The sequence below is a fragment of the Mirounga angustirostris genome, unplaced genomic scaffold (genome assembly GCF_029215605.1).
Source record: "Mirounga angustirostris isolate CCGP_5_RB_7025 unplaced genomic scaffold, mMirAng1.0.hap1 SCAF_1, whole genome shotgun sequence".
Classification (NCBI taxonomy): domain Eukaryota; kingdom Metazoa; phylum Chordata; class Mammalia; order Carnivora; family Phocidae; genus Mirounga; species Mirounga angustirostris.
This window is the reverse complement of record NW_026991709.1, coordinates 105,269,810-105,286,943: the sequence shown is the minus strand read 5'-3', so window position 1 is coordinate 105,286,943 and position 17,134 is coordinate 105,269,810. Positions and strand designations below refer to the sequence as shown.

Below are 17,134 nucleotides of genomic sequence, written 5' to 3'. Positions count from 1 at the left end.
ACAATTCATCTGCATTAAACTTATGGCTGTACAGAGGAAACACAAAATGAGAGAACATATACACAATTGGGAAATATGCACAAAGCTGTCAAGGTGCAGGCACTAATGGATTAAGAATCAGGAACTCAGTGAAATAGCTAGTGAATGAGGCAGCAGTCTAGTAACAGTTCTAGAATAACACATAGCCTGGATCCCCAGACTTCTAAATTTCAGACTAGTAAAAAAAAGTTATCAAATTTGAATCTCAAATCTTGAGATCTATTAAGTTTACAATACAGGAGACAGAAAAGTATGTCCAGGGTTCCACAGGGTTACAATGAGCAAGCCCAGAATACAAAAATGTCCTCCGAACAATTTTAAGGGAAAAAGGATGGGAGAATCTGTGATTAAAACCAATGTAACATATATGAACTTCGCCTGAACATCCCAATTATTAAAAAAATTAGAGATAGTAAGGAAAATCTGGGTATTGACTGGGTAGTTAGGCAGTACTGTTAATTTTTTTAAGTATAATAAAAGTATTGTGGTTGTATTTAAATCCTTACCTTTTAGACTGAAATAGCTGGAGATGAAATCAGTTGTCTGGGATTTTCTTCCAAATAAGCGTGAAGTGGAATGGTGAATTGGTAGGTGTGAACAAGGTAGGCTGACTATGAATTGATTATTATTTTTGGAGCTTAGAAATGGGTTATCGTACTACTTCTACTTGAAATTTTCCTTAATACAAATTCAAAAATTGATACTCAGTTTTTAAATTCAGGTACAGCAGCAGCAGGATGTCAACTTCTTGACAAAAACCTAGAAAACGGAGTGGTTTTTTTTTGCCTGTTGCACAAGGCAAAAATTAGGGTACCTGAAAATAGACATCTTTGCAAAGCCATCTCTGACATACAGATCTCACCCCCCATGCAGTGTATTCTCTGCATCTTCCATCTTCACAAACCTCACCCATGGTGCTCTTTCCAAACAAGGTTAAGTAAAGTAGGTAAAAATTTAAGCACTATTAAGAATTCAAGATTAATCTGTTAAACAGGGCCTTTGTTGACTTCTGCCTTTGCCTTATTTCAATGCCTGTCTTGTAAATAAACGGTTTCCTGTTTATAGTTTAGGCTTTTAAGAAACAGTTACAGTTCAGCAATATGTATTACAAGATCATATATAGAAAGAACATTCTTAATACTGTTAATCCCCTTTCAGAAGTTACTTTCATGCTAGGCCATGTTAGTTTCTAGTTAGAAATAGAACTGATTTAAGTAGCACACCAAACATTTTAAAACCCAAGTGAGTCTTGTCTCCAATGTAGTTGCCTTGTTTTTCTTTTTCCAGCCCCATTGCCCACCGCTGGTGAACATGTTTGTAACTTTGGGATCATCTTCAGCAGCCTTTTTTTTTTTTCTTCTTTTAAACATCCTGACAGGAAATGTTCCTGTCTCTGTGGGTGTATTTCATTTTTTGATACAGCAAAAGAAATCATTTGGAGCCAAGTCTAGTGGACTAATAATCAAAAGTATCAAGGTGTGTTAAAAAAAAATGGAAAACCTATTTTAACTATAAAATAATGAAATCATATATGGCCTTTTAAAAGAATTTCTGAATTCAGGGGCATCTGGGTGGTTCAGTCAGTTAGCATCTGATCTTGATTTCAGCTCAGGTCATGCAGGATTGTGGGATCGCCCCACATCCGGTCCTATGTGGAATCTGCTTGAGTTTCTCTCTCCCTCTCTTTGTCCCTCCCTGTTTATGCACGCTCTCTAAAATCTTTAAAAAGACTTCTAAATTCACTTCCAAATTACTGGGAAAATAAGTGAATAACTTAAAAAGTATTCATTTGAATATAAGGACTTGTGGCTTTTTCAACAAAATTTCCTTTTCTTTGTGGTCAGACTTTATCAGCCCCAGCCAAGTCTGGGGGAGCCTCATTTTATTACTGAATCCTCTTAGCCTAGATAAAAACCATCACTAAATAGCTAAAGAAAAACTTTAAAGGTCAATAGTTGGGTCTGATTTTTACTGTCCTTTTAAAAGTTTTGATTTGTTCAAGAGGGTAGCTCACTTAAAAATAACCTTATAGTATCATTTCTTAAGTTAATTTTCAGTACTATTTATGTGGCAAATGGATTTCGATTTGAAGACTGGTTTAGTGCTACAGTGTAATATTTAATACTACATTGTTGCACAACTCCCGTTTTTCCATATGTAAGGCAAAGACTTACAATAGCTCCCAATGCAGATACTAACTGCATTTAGTAATCTCAAACCATAGCTAATGGAAGAATAGGTTTGTCAGAAAATCAGTACAGGCACTTTACTATTAAAGTTTTACTTTTTAATAATTTATTTAAATAAGATATTTGAAGCAGTTTAGAAAAAACAAGATTTGTATTTTATTTCCTTGTAAAAATCTTTACACATGCAGACAAACCAGTGTTAAGAAAGTATTCACCATCATTTAAACAAATAACCACTTAAATAGAACAGTGTCTGCAATTTTATCTGTATAAAAATAAGATACATTTTTACAGAATTCACGCTCCAGTTCTTATAGCAATAAACAATACACAACTATAATAAGTACAATTGAACCTGACCATGGTTTTCAATTAGATACTGCTAGGGCATTTTAATGTGCAAAAAAACCCCCAAAAACAAAAACCAAAAAGAAAAAAAAACAAACAAGAAAACAAAACAAAAAAACATAGTTCTTTCCAAAAGAAAATGTCCTCAGTGTTTCTAGAGACCTAGAGGGTTTTAAGAAATCAAATCCTAATCAGTTTGCTTTTAATGTTTTTGATTATGAGTCCATACATCACACTGTAGATAGGCAAAACCAGGAATTGATGCAGGCTCAAAGGAAGAAAGTCAGCGCCTGTGCCTGCTATGTCCTGAGCGACTGCCACCATGGTGCTTGCCTTTATGGGACCTCTCAAAGGAGCGAGACCTTTCACGCCTGTCCCTATGATGTCCCCTTTCATGCCTGTGTTTCTTGGCAGCATCTGAGTGATCCCGAGACTTGCTCTGAGATCGAGAACGAGATTTTTTCCTTTTATGACCATGTCTATTTGAACTTTTTAAGTCATCTCTGGTATGCTTGGCCTTAAGATGAGGAGAACCATGATTATGATGTCTTCTTGGGCTTTCACTGTGACTGCGTGACCTGCTTCTTGATCTTGAGCTGTATGTTCCAGATCGGCTCCGCCTATTATTATAACTTAGATAATAAAAATTTGAGGTTTAGATTCAGTTTCTGCTGGGAACAGTTTATTTTGGTGGTGCTTATAACAAGTTCAAAACAAAACTATTGACCTATAGCAGTACAGGCCAGATGGAAAACTTTCATTAAATCTCCCTACCCCTCACTAACTCCCATCCAACCTATATTAGACAAATCTTAAATGTACTGTATGTCTCTCTATGCTAAAGAGAAGAGTACTTAGTAATTTTTACAGTGTCCTGGATAGCTATGCTTATTATTGAGTATCTCACACATGCTCAAAAGAGCCACTGAGATATAAGCAGTTAGTGATCTAATTACAAAGCTACTAGGAAAGACTCTTTGGCTATAATCAACTTGAGTTTTGGTTGTTAATTAGCAGTTAATAAAATATTAATATTTTCTGAGATTTTCACACATTTTAAGCAGGATATTATAGCTTTCCATAGCACTTTGTGGCCAGCCCGTACACTTCTTCAAAAAATGGGCAAAGACAGAATAGAATGCTCGTAAGCTACACCACACCAAAATAAAAAAGCCACATATAAGCAGGACCTATTTCCAAATTCATTTCTCATAATTTACCTCATGTTAAAAAACTAAATCTAACCCAACTGTGAAAACATCTACGTTCAATTTTTTTAAAAAGCAGGAACCTTACTCCAAATAAGACTGCTTTCTCTTAGAGAATATTTACTTACTGTCTTCTTGGAGTATGTGATCTAGAACGTGATCGCGTTCTTGACCTTGATCGACTAGCACTTCTGCTATTTCTACTTCTCTTGCTGTCTTTTCTTACACTTAAAAAAAAAAAAAACAAACCAAAAAACCCATTATTTTAGATACATGTTTAGTATGTTAGAAATTTAACACATAAAAGATTCCTTAGACCAGTTTTCTAACTCAAGTATACTCACCCATTGTAAGGGCTTTTGGAAGCCTGTTGTCTGTCCTCAGGTTCTTTCTTGACAGTCTTCACATTAACGGAGATTGGTGACTTCTCTTCAGCTTTCACTTCTCTTGGTGATGCTTAAAAAAAAAAGACATGTTACCTATTGGGACTTAACAGAGGGCCAAAAAGTTGTTTCTAAATGTAAATCAAAATACCATGCTTTCAAGTATTAGTCTTAGTCCTGAGTTGACTATCATGGGAGAAAACAGTAACAGCTTCTCTTATCATTGTTTATATGCCACTATTAAATACTAAAGCTTTTTAAAAAAAAACAAATTTATTTTATTTATTGGGGGGTGGGGCGTGCAGAGGGAGAGAAAATCTCAGACTCTGCACTGAGTACAGAGCCTGACACGGGGCTGGACCTCATAACCCTGAGATCACGACCTAAACCGCAATCAGGAGTCGGATGCTCAACTGACTGAGCCACCCAGGAGCCCCTCAGTGCTAAAGCTTTCTAATAACCACACACCTGCAGTGCCCAAATCATTTCAATTCTGAATATATCTTACATGGTTTAGAGGCTGGAGAAAATCCACCAAGGGTTGAAAGGGCTGGAGTTCCATCGGGATTCAACCCCTTTGCTTTTAATTTGGCTTCTTGTAAGGCTACTTTTCTTTTCTCTACTTCTTTTTCCAACAATTCATAGTTTGGCTGATGGAAGAAAATGAAGTTAGTATTTTTCCCTTATATTAGTTTAGACTCTTAAGTACTTAAAAAGTAAAATACAAACATGAGTAAACAACTACCTTTTTTCTGGTATAAAGCCTAAGCGTTTCTATGCAGATTTCCTGGATCTCCTCTTCTGTAGTACCAAAAAGAAGAAACCAATGGGGACGAGTTGGTAATGGAATCTAAACCATAAAAACAGAATGGTTTAGACCAAATTTCAGTTTTTATCAGGACTGCTAATTCTTGTGATTTATCCTACAGAACAAAACAGGATATATATACCTACCTGAAGAGCTCTAGCCGCAAGGTAGATACAAGCACATGCTATAGTCTCTGGTTGAAATCGAACAAATACATTGGTTCGAAGACTGTCATTCATATAATTCCTGAAAAATATTTCAACCATAAGCTTTGTACATAAACGAAGTCCTTCTGAAGCTTACATAAAATTGGAGACTCAATCTACTTTATTCTTTTTTCTTCTCATATTTATATTCATATCCTCATATTCTAGCATACAACAATTCTTAACTCAAAAATCAGTAAGATAAGAATTTAACACTAGAACCATTCTTCAGTTTTCCTATATATCACCAAAGTCCTTTAAAATAATTCCGTATTATTATTCCAAATAGAACTTTAGAAGTAAGTTTTTATGTTTTTCTAATTTTGACATAACTAGCTTCAGAAATGATAAACCACTCTAACAATACTTCAAGCCATTAATTATTGACCAACTCTCCTTTATCCACAATGAAAAGCAGTGTCAACCAAGTTCTTTCAAAAACTCAAAATACTGTGACAGGGGTAAAAAAGGCATTTTCGGTAAGCACTCACCAAGTTATATTAAGAAATCTCAGCTACTTCAGAAAATTTAGGTAAGGAAGAGCAGTAAATATACAAAACAGCCTTGTTTACATACCTTTTTTGTGACTAAGTATAAACAAAAGCAATAAACTACTTCAGTTAATAAACTACTGGACTTTTTTTTTTATTAGTGAACCCTCCCCACAATATCCCTAAAGTATTAAAGAAATTTCACAAATTGTTTAAAAGGTTAAAAGACTTTCTTAAAAATCCTTACCCATGAAATAACTGCGTAAATGTTTTATAGAGCATATTATTAAAAATGTCATGCATTTTATAAAAGCAATTAGACTTTTCTAATATTACTAATATTTACTGAGTCCTAAAGAAGCATGGCAGTCATTAAGTCCAGAACATAAAAATTACGTAAGTCCTGCACATCAACAGTCTTGAAGAAGTAGTTGTAGCTGGACCAAATTCCTTGTTTTACCTTAAAATAAGCCAGCCCTCTAAATCAAACATCTTCATGTCAAAAGTAAAGTGCTTATGTTAATATTAACATCTCTTTTAAAAATGTACTTCTATTATTATTGCTTCAATAGTCCAGCAGCTGTAATTCATCCAGTATGGGAATGGTGCCCAGTTTAAGCTGCAAGTTGTAGTTTCCTTTGGTAGAATCCATGGTATACATACTAAAAATAGAAATCTAAGTCAAACTCCTAACAAAAAAAATCATTTAATTCATAATGGCTGGACAACAAATCTATCAAAAATGAACTATTCATTTTGATAGTTACAGGTATACATTATATACACAGGCATGTTGAATAGTTACTTCTAGAAGCAAATATACAAATCCTTTTGACACCCCGACAGAACTAGAAGATGCTGCCAGATGGATATGGACCACTTCAGTGAATCTCGGATCAGAGCTTGCACTGGATTGGCTGGAGAGCAGGGCAGCCAATCAGGCCATCCTGAGGTCATGGGCTGAAGTGCAGAGGGCAGAGTTCTATGACTTACCATCATGGACTACCCTTTAATTAAAGAGTAGAAAAAAGAACAAAGTTAAATTGAGTTCTCCATTGAAAGCAATTAGTCAAGCCAAGAAAACAGGAAGCAGAAATAAGCATTATTTACCTTTTGGTTAAAAAACAAAAAAAAACAAAAAGCACCAAAACAAACTCCGCTCATTATTTTGGAAAGAGAAACTGAAACTTACTTTATTTCTGCTTCTGTTTTCCTGGCTAGGAAAGAAATGTAAAAATGTAACTTACCAGGCAGTCTGAACCAGGGTTTGATTACGTTCACATTCTAAGACTTGTAAATACATAACAATGATCTGAAGGACAAGGGAAAAAAACTCAATTTAGCATATCAGTGGGCCTTTCAGAGTTCAATGAATATAAGTAATTGAAATGTTAGGTGCACGTTTTAACTCTTCTACGAAACTGCATAGATAATACAGACCAACCTAAAATGTACATTATAGGCAATGTGGGTTGTTATTATGCTACTAGATTCTATAAAAACTTTAAATATGATCCAAAATTGCACAGGAAAAAAAATGAGAATTAAATCAATTAAAAACATACCTAATTTCTAATGAACACTTTACTATGTGACAGGCACTGTGGTAGATTATTTCACTTAATTTCCGAAGTACAATTCTCCATGTCCCAAACCCGTACAGACTATGTTTAAAGTTACACAAAGAGTATGATATTATGTAATACGGTGGGCATTAGAATAAGTAAACACTACTCTTTCTGCAGTGAAGCTTATCATGTTTAAGTGTGATAAATAAATACTACACATGTAAATAGCTTCACAGTTCAAATCAGAGCTTTCTGGACCTGTATAATCAATCATTCCCATTTTACAATCTTGAAGATGTGGAATCTGAGAAAGAGATATGTCAGTTACAGAGCTAATGGCATAGACAAGTTTCTATCGCAGATAGTCCTGTCCCCAGAGCACTCAGATGGTAACCACTGTGCTATTATGATGATCGTATGTAAGCCAAGAGATACTGGAGAAATCTATAAACGTACAATAATGGTAACAGAGAGCAAGCAGCCACCATGCTTTGAACATTTTACTGTGCGACAGGTAGCATGCCAGGTACTTCTGCGGATGTGTATTATTTACTCCTAGGAATAAGGTACTTCACTGTTTTCTAGGTGGGGAAACTGGGTTAACCACAGAGGAAAAAAAGAACTTCTCTATGCCCACACAATGAAGAGTGAAGATTTGAACCCAAGTCTTTTTGACTCCTATTTTAGTGATAAGTTTATAAAGAATGCTTTTAAAAACCAAGGTTAACTCTCAAAAATAACCGTAATATAAATTCATGTAAGATACAATTTTAAGAAAAACCCTAATACTTACGAATATAATTTCTGCACTCTACAACTCACCTTATGGGGATGCTTGACATGAACACAAAATCCCAACTCCTTTAGCACCCTCCTCTCTGCCTTGATAACTTGATTTTTGGTGTTAATGTAGTTCTGATCAAGGATCAGGGGGCTTGGAGTCCTATAGTTTGTAAGAAATAAAATCAAAACTGTTTTGCACATCCAAAAAATTTTATTTGTGGCATCTCCATTTTCCCTTCCAACCAACTATTGGCAACAGAAACCAGCTTTTTAAACTCCTGCAAACAAGTTAAAGCATTAATCTTGTGCTGTCCAAGTTATGCTAATTAAACATATACTTAACTAAACTAAGTTTCTATAGAAACTAACTCGACCCCCTGTAGTGAAAAATTCACTCTAATGCTTCTATCTAGCCTTTGTTGATCTTTTTCATGATTATCTTTTAGGTGTGTATGTATATATATATATAAACTTATGTGATCGTTGCTTTATCATCACAAACCCCATTAGTCTCCACAGACTCTTTCCAATGACAAAACTAATTTGCTCTTGAAAATATTTACTATGAAGTCTTATAGATGATAGTGATTTTACTCGTTTTCTAAAATATCAAGGGGCGCCTGGGTGGCTCAGTCGTTAAGCGTCTGCCTTCGGCTCAGGTCATGATCCCAGGGTCCTGGGATCGAGCCCCACATCGGGCTCCCTGCTCAGCGGGAAGCCTGCTTCTCCCTCTCCCACTCCCCCTGCTTGTGTTCCCTCTCTCGCTGTGTCTGTCAAGTAAATAAATAAAATCTTAAAAAAAAAATAAAAATAAATAAAATAAAATAAAATATCAACTCTCGGCTAGTTTATGGCCAAAGTAAAAATCAGAGAGGAAAAAATGGTAGGTAGCTAATCCAGATTCTCCTAAGTGGATAATCTGCTTAAACAAATTGTTCTAAGAATCCACCACTGTCAAAAAAAATCTGAAAACTAAAGATTCAGCTCAATTACAAAAAGAAATGTTTTAAAAATCAGATTCAAAACTAAACGTGACCAATAAAAACTAAGCTTGAATTTGGTCTGAGTTGTCATTATTAGGCAGAATAACTTTCTTTAGAATGCAACGTAAAAGAGAAGGAAGACCGTAATGAGGGAACCAGAACAACACTCAAGGTCTGTGCCAGACTAAATTCTGATAGCTTCTAAAAAGCTGTAACGCAGAAAGCTATCAATGGTTCAATGCTTTGGAAAAAAAGACTATCTGATTTAAATCTTAAATTCAAAATGTTTTTTTCAGTCAAGACTTTTGGACTTTCATTTCCCAATGTCATTTGATATGTTTTTAGATCCAACCACCAAGAAGTACATTTTCATTAAGACATGATTATATGGTGTATACATATGGGGAGAACATTTAAATATTTTTCCCCATACTGAATTCATTTTCAGCCAAAATATTCAAGAGTTTTTGCTCTGGACAGAACACAGCATCTATTTTTAAAAGATAGTCATTCTGAGTATTACCCCAACTCACAACTCATTTTACCATGCACACCAAATCCAGAAAAATGTAAGCTCGTATTTAAATACATCCATTTGAATATTAGAAAACAATCTGAAATTAACTACAATTAATTAGCCCTGCAGTGACATATTATCTAAAAATCTTTCATTTATTTTCCTTCCTAACACCCATCTAAAATATAGCAACTGGAATTCTTATTAGACTATATTTCAAATTATTTCATACAATGATTTTTATCAATTACATTAAATAAATTTGGCAAATTTGGCAAGATGGAAACTAGCTTACTTAAATTAACAATACTGAAAATTAGCTTTCCTCAGTTCAATTCCTATTACCGCTATGAAAAGTGTGAAGAATGAGGCCACCAACTGGACAGGGGACTGATTTCTAACATAAAAATATAACAATAAATCTATCTGATCAGAACAACAGACTACAAGTTAAATGCTCTCTGGGAAAAAATTAATTTAACTTCAGAGCAATCAATGTTCACAAGAGATATAACCCCAAAATCTTAAGGTTTATAATTTTTCAGGGTTTCTCACCGTAACAGGAAATTTGCAAGAAGTCAAATCCACATCTCAGACTCTCAAACTAGTTATTTGATGGCCTTCCTTCAACATGTATTAAGAGACAGAATCTATCTCCAGTGTCGTATTTGCCTGCCATTAACTCTTTTCCCCCTGTAATTCAGACCGTAGACTGTACCATTACAGTCCTAAAATTTTACAAAATCAATTTTCTCATTTTTCCCTTTTTGTGTTGAGCAAACTCATCTACACCTTTTATTTACTAAGCCTTTCAGAGTTGCCTTCAAATTCTGTTAACATTCATTTCTTCTGCAATTAACCAACTAAACACTTGTTTGAATAATGGCTACCATCTGATTCCCAAATCAGGCTTACTCATTCATTAATTCTGCTTAAATGAACTATTTTTCACTTATTCTGCCACAATATTCACTTTCCCTTCTTTGTGTATCAAAGTCCCAGTAACACCAAAACCCAATTAAATAAACCACAAACTCATTATTTACTATAATGCGACTGTATACTCAACTTCTTGCTTAGGCCTTCTATTACCTAATTTTGAAAGTTAACTTTGTAGGTATGTAATTTACTATCTTCATTTTAAGCCTATCACCATTTGTTGGATTCAATACTATCACCATTTGTTAAGAATTGGTTTTAAATGAAGGAAGGCTCAATGAGCATGTAATTTACAACTGCCATATGAAGATTTTGTATCAGAAAAAGAAATGTGTCCCAGTAAGTCAGCAGTATGAAAAGGTTAAAGAAAACCCTCTAAGCAAGTGGTTTCCTTACTTATGTTAACAAAGTATCAATTAGTATTGCCTATGGGAGCAAGCATGTAACACTGAATTGAGGCTTGCTAGAATTTCTTCATCTCCAATTCCGTAAACTTTCCAGTAAGTTTTAGAAGATGACATTCTTAAATCTCTTAAAAAGAGAACTTTCATCTACTCAGAGAAAAAGTAATTTTCAACAACCAATCAAACCTAACTCTACCTCTCCCGCTTTTGAGTTTGTCAGATTTTTCAAATTAAATTTAAATGAAAAGAACAATTTTTAAATTTTAGTTCTAATAGAAAATCTTGGTCTTTGATCACTGGAAGTTTATCTGGTCTCTCAGAATAACTGTTCCTTCAGCATTAATTGATTTAGTTGAAATACAACTTAACAGAAAAAAAAAGAAAAAGAAAAAATTAGGAATAGGAGATCCAAACATGGTCACTCTCACTCATGTGGTACAAAGACCTAGAAAATTTGGAACTAGCTCTTCAACAGACTATACTAAAAAATGAGACTGAGTAGTTTACAGAGAGCAGACTGTTGTTCAATATAGAAAAATGTGTAAGGCCTACTCCAAAGGAATGTTCCTTCTTTAGCAGTGTTTAAACAAACTTAAGGCCACCACCTTTAGAGCCACTGAAATAAACTGAGAAAGGTTGGACTAAATGACAAGATCACTTAATACCCTTCCAACTTCATCTATGATCTATACACATGTTGAAAATACCACACCATATTCATCAATGAGTGATTGCACCAGTCTGAAGATCTGTCTTCCTTTAGAGAAGGCTTCAAAGATGCAAGCAGGCTCCTTACAATTACAGAAAATGCTTAATTTTCTGGAAATATGCTGCATCTCAAAAGCAAATTAAAATTGGAAACTGCTAAAAAGGCAATTTTCTCTTTCAATTCAGCCATTTATTCCAAGCTTAATTATGAAACTACAAAAAATTTGGGGAGGGAAGGGGGGCTATCAAATAATCCAGGATAGGACTTGGGCACTGGTACTTTCTAAAAGCTCCTCTGGTGATTCAAAAGTGTAATCAGGACTGAAAAATGACCAAAAAGCTACAAAAATGATACGTCCTCTGTAATTACCAAGATCACACTACAATTTAAAGCTATGAATAAACCAAATTAAAACAGCATCATTAAGATAAACCGATATGCTATTAACTAAAGTATAATACTGATAGTACTTTCTAGTGATATTACTCTACATAAAAATATATCAAGCTATAGTTCTAATAACTTGGACAGCAAAGACAAAAGCTTGTAACAAGAAACAGGAGTTTTTCTAAATGGTTCACCAGTGGCCAACCTGTTAGTCCCCGATTCCAGTGACCTATTCTCAGAGCACTGGCTTCTCCTTGGGGATTTTCGATACTTCACTCACTGTTGCCATGACGACAGCTTCATCTCTATGTACCACTCCACATCACCCAGGCTTTGGTAAATGTAGCTGGTCGCTGTATAGTCGGTTGCAAGGGAAAAAAGAGTTGAAGTTAATAACATATACAAGTTATGTGTCTGAGTAAACTTGTAATATGCATAGAAACACTTTTACATCCTGCTTTAAAAAAAAGGCTTCCATGCAATTAACAACTCCTTTTAAATTTCATGCTATAATCAACTTGTAAGATTGAGACAAAGTCAAATTCTCTGTAATAATGACCAAAACACACTATTACATCAGACACAGCAGTCAGTCAGGTGAGATGTTTTAAATTCCAAGGTTTTTATGGTTAAGAAGACCTACTCTGACATCAAGGAAGAATACTCTAAGTCTCATAGAAAAACTTCAAAGTAGATAATCATTGTTAAGTGATAATACAATAGTTGGCTCAATGATTCAAAGAACACGGACAGAAAACTCCTTTAGGCAAACACAGAATCCTTTGACTAAGGACAAAAAGCCTTTTTATTACTGTCATTTTGTTTTAAACACCCTGAAGAATCAGCTAGATATCTAAAAACAAATTTTATTCAGACCATACTAAATACCAATTTGAAATCTTCCCAATTTCCAGGGATTCCTCACCAAGAAGCTAAAAGATACTTTAAAATGAAATAAAAAATTAGTCTATCCCTGAACATGGTTAGGATGAAGGAGAGAAGATGGTGGAAAAAGAATGTAAGAAAACTGAAAAATGCTGTGAAAACTATCTGGGTAGCAATGTTTCAGACTTTCTAACTAAAGATTACTGTTTGTCTCTGAATAGGTCCATTACTGCCAACTTATAGATTCAGCCAATAACGACCACTCACATAGGATACTAATTTGGCACTGACACCCAACCCCAACAACTTAAAATCCTTTTTTAACTAACTCCCATAGTGTATCTAACATCACAATTTCTTAACACAAAAACTAACCTATGCCAAGTATATCCTTCTGTAGCATGTACTGGAAGTCACCTCTAGATGTAGGAAGCCTTGCAACTAAACTTTTTGCACTGCCTCACATGAACACATAGGTCCACATAAAGTGTTGTCATGTAGCCACAAAATCTGTAAAATGACACTACTTGGTCTCTATTTTCTTACTTCTTACAAGATCAAATAAAATAGGCCTTATCTGAATGTAACCCAATCAGTTAGTTATTTCTCTGCCCCACTCACTGATACTGTATCTGACCAAAACAAAATACCTGTTTAATCCCTTTGACTTCAAACTTCAAACTTTATCATCCTGCAGTCCTTTCAGATCCGGTATTATGCGATATATCGTAGTTCAATGTTGAGAAGTATTCAAACAAAAGCCAACCTCAATTGATAAAGAATTAACTGGGACTTCGAGTAGAAAAACATAATCTACACAGAACTTTGCCACAATATTAACTTGAACTGCAGTGTTCACACTTCCAGCCTTCAGTCTTCCAAGAGAGGGGAGGGGGGAATAACTTACAGAATACACTCACACTTGAGCCAAACGTATTCCCTTTCTTGTTTAATCTTAAGCCACAGGACTGGCTTCACAGCACTGTTAGGATTGTCCATAAATGCAACTGCCTCTACAAACTTTAGATAGCTGGTTAATTGTGGTTTGTTTCAAATTAATTTAAGTATTAGTGAGCTCCTATGTGAATTTTAACACCTAAATTAAAGCCGGTTTTCCTTTGCATCAGTTTTGAGAGGAAAGAATGTTTTGATGATTGGTGCACAATGCAGCAGCAGCAAGAAATACTGTGTTCAATAATGCCAATCTTACCTTTTTCCTCTTAACTGGCGCAGATGGTGAAATACATTAATCACATCTCTTATTCTTCTAGGTGCTTCTTCAATTTTTGATGCAAGATTAATACAAGCCATGGCAACGATCTGAAAGAACCCACAATCCAATGAAAGACTGTTAGATTATAGCATTATCAAGTAAAATTAGGAAAAAGTGACTCCCCCCCCCCCCAAGTTATAACTAATTCTGATGAAAAACTTTTAGGATACAACTGGGACAACTTTTGGTGAAATAAAAGTACGATGGACCTTTCTAGGCCATAGGCTTAGCAGATACGCTAATACTACGTTTTCTTTTTTAAGTAATATTAATTTTGAATACAGAGTCAAGCTCAAGTCTCCCCGGAGTTTTGAATTTGGTTAAAATGTTAATTTTTGCTAAGGGAGCACCTGGGCTCAAGATACGCTTTATAGCTTTCAAACACATTCCAAAAGTCTTTGCTTCTCGGTTGGTGAGAACTAGGTACAAAGGCCTAAACTAACCACTCCCTTTCCAGAAAAGCTGGCTGGAGACACTACCCCCTCCTTTCCGTTTCCGGATGAAGAAATCCCTCACACCCGCCCCCGCGATGCTTACCTCGAAACTGTGTTTGACGAAAGACTTGGAGTAGAAAAAACGATGAAACAACACCTGCCCCGTTGCCATCGCCACCTGCAGACAAGAGACAAGAACGGAGGCGCAGGGGTCAGGCGGGCCCGCACCAGGCGCCGCCGCCATTTTGTGCCGCCGCTCGCTCCCCCTCCCCCTCCCGCCGCGAACTGCCCGCGGCCCGGTCCTCCCTTCGCCTCCGCGTCCTCCCGCCCTCGACACACCCGGGATCCGGCTGGGACCCGTGGCTGGAGAGCCCGAGAAGGCATCTCCACCCTGACGAGACACGATGATACCGGGATGCAGCGGAAGGGACAGCGGGGAGGAGAGGCGCGCTCTGCCGGCCCGCGGCCGGCGCACTGACCTGCGGCAACCGGAGGAGAATGCCGGCGGCTTGGATGAGCTCGCAGCCCAGGATGCGCAAATCGGTCTCGCTGGGCAGGTCGAGCCCGTCCTGCATGGACGGGGTAGGGGAAAGCCGCTCCTCCGGAATCAGCGAGTGATCGATGGTGAGCGAAACTTCCGAGTAGAGGCGGTCGCCGATCAGGATCCCTCCCGTCGTGGTCGTCGTCGTGGTCGTCGTCCCGGAGCTGGAGCCGCCCGCGCTCGGGGCGGCCGACGAGGCGGCGGCGGCAGCGGTCGCGGTCGGGTGAGGCCCGGACGCCATAGTCTCAGCGAGCTGCACGCACGCCCAACGCAGCCGGAACCCGGAGCGAGACTAACCAGCGTCCTCGGCGCGACGGATATTCCCGTGACCGCCGGGTTCTGGGCCGCTTCACGCAGCGTGCGCTTCCGCCCTGACGTCACCACGCCCCGCTGGTGCGCGCCAACTAGTCCCTTCAGGCCTCCCCTAGGCCTGCGCCGCGGCTGGTGCCGCGGGCCGCAGTGTGGGACCCTCCTGTCATCGGGAGACCTCTCGGCTGGGGCCCCGGAGAGGTCGAGGAGGCCGTCTCTTTACCTAAAACAGGTTTTAGCCGCCGCGTTTTTAATAGTATTTGCCACAAGTATAAAGAAGGGAGCTTTACAAGCTACTTTATCCCCAAGGTAGTATTGGCAGAATTTGCTCTAATCTCTGCGCGATTTCGGTGGTTTGTCTAGAACGTGCGTCTCTTTGCTTCCGTCTCTCGCCCTCTCCTAACTTTCAGCATTTGCGCGGCGCAGTTCAGCGGGTACAAAGGGAAACTTAGGGCCGACCTTCGCCCGCATTGGCGGGCAGAAGCAGTTACTCTGCTGTCGTGCTCGGACGAATTTGTAATTTAAAGTGACCCGCAAGGAATCTGTGGAGAGGGCTGCTTTACGGTATTTTTAGACAACACGAATGTGAACTACATTGGTTCCCCCCAAAAAGCTCTCAGATGAGCAGGTAATTCCCCGTGGTATCGAAGTAAAGCGAAGGCTTCATAATGCCCGGGAGAGAGGCTGCTTTTGCCTGTTCGCTTGCGAAACTCAGGCCTGAGTCAGTGGCATGGCCACAGTTCACACTAATCTGGAAAATCCCTAGTTTCCAAAAATAGGGCGAGAACTTTCCAGAGGTAATTGGATTATACCCAGGGATCAATATATTCATATTGGTTACCACAATTAGGCAGAATGGGAGAAATCAGTCTCCTTTGGGTTTTTTTTCCCCCTCTGGGATGTTAGCAATTCCCAGAATTTCCTCAAATTTGAAGTAAAAATAACGATACTGATACAAACTACTAGAGTCTAGAGTTGGAAGAAAATGAGATCTTGGTTTACTCCAGCTATCTTTGTATCCCACACTTGAATCTCAGAGATGGTTGGCTAGGGATGAGAAGTCCCATTATCTTTCCATTACATAGCTTGAACCCAGGGCTTACTTTGTTTAATGATGAAAACTGCACTGAACCTTGGATCTTCAGAGCAAAGGAAGTTTGAATGCATTTTGATATTTGTCAGTGATGTGAGGAAAGCAAAACAAACTCAGAAACCTCATTTTTTAAAAAGCATTAAATCAGTTTTATTTAGTAAATCGCTACATGAGTAGTTCTGAACCCTGGCTGGGAATTAGAATCTTCTGAGGAGTTTTGAAAACATACTGATGCTTGAGCCTTACCTGCAGAAGTTGATGTAATTAATTTAGGGTGGGCCCAGCCAGTGGTTGGATTTTGCCCACCCTCCAGTGATTCAAATGTTCAGGCAGGGTTAAGAAATATTATTCCAAGAGAGTGTAATTCTGGTGGTGGCTAAAGCAGTTAACCTCTCTGCCCATCATCTCCTTGACCTTTCTGACCAGGCTGTTTCCAAGGAAACCTCCCTGCCCAATATTCATAGGGATTTAAAAATACTATTAACTTTGAAAACTTGGGAATCTTCAAAAACTAATCGATGATAGGCTATTTTCCTGATTCTGATAACCTGTGGTTATGTAAAATAGTAGTGTTGGGGAAATTTGGATCAGTGATACATAGGAATGCTGCCATTATTTCAAACTAAAAAAAAAGGCA

General features: G+C 37.5%; 1 protein-coding gene across 4 annotated transcripts; it reads right to left on the bottom strand.

The window, feature by feature from the left end:
• Window positions 1–567: 567 nt before the first annotated feature.
• CCNL1 (cyclin L1) lies at window positions 568–17,014 on the bottom strand. Of its 4 annotated transcripts, none has more exons than XM_045903487.3 (11): window positions 15,034–17,014; window positions 14,658–14,732; window positions 14,058–14,167; window positions 8,063–8,183; window positions 6,920–6,984; window positions 5,122–5,221; window positions 4,913–5,017; window positions 4,676–4,817; window positions 4,129–4,240; window positions 3,913–4,011; window positions 568–798 (listed from the first exon to the last, which is right to left on the bottom strand). In XM_045903487.3, exons 1-11 carry the CDS (start codon window positions 15,334–15,336, stop codon window positions 780–782), a joined length of 1,251 nt encoding a protein of 416 aa, XP_045759443.1. In that variant the 5' UTR covers window positions 15,337–17,014; the 3' UTR covers window positions 568–779. The 4 variants fall into 4 exon arrangements, with proteins under 4 accessions (XP_045759443.1, XP_045759441.1, XP_045759442.1 ...); XM_045903485.3 differs by lacking the exon at window positions 568–798 and adding an exon at window positions 2,361–3,208; XM_045903486.3 differs by lacking the exons at window positions 568–798; window positions 3,913–4,011 and adding an exon at window positions 2,361–3,208.
• Between the last annotated feature and the right edge of the window lie 120 nt (window positions 17,015–17,134).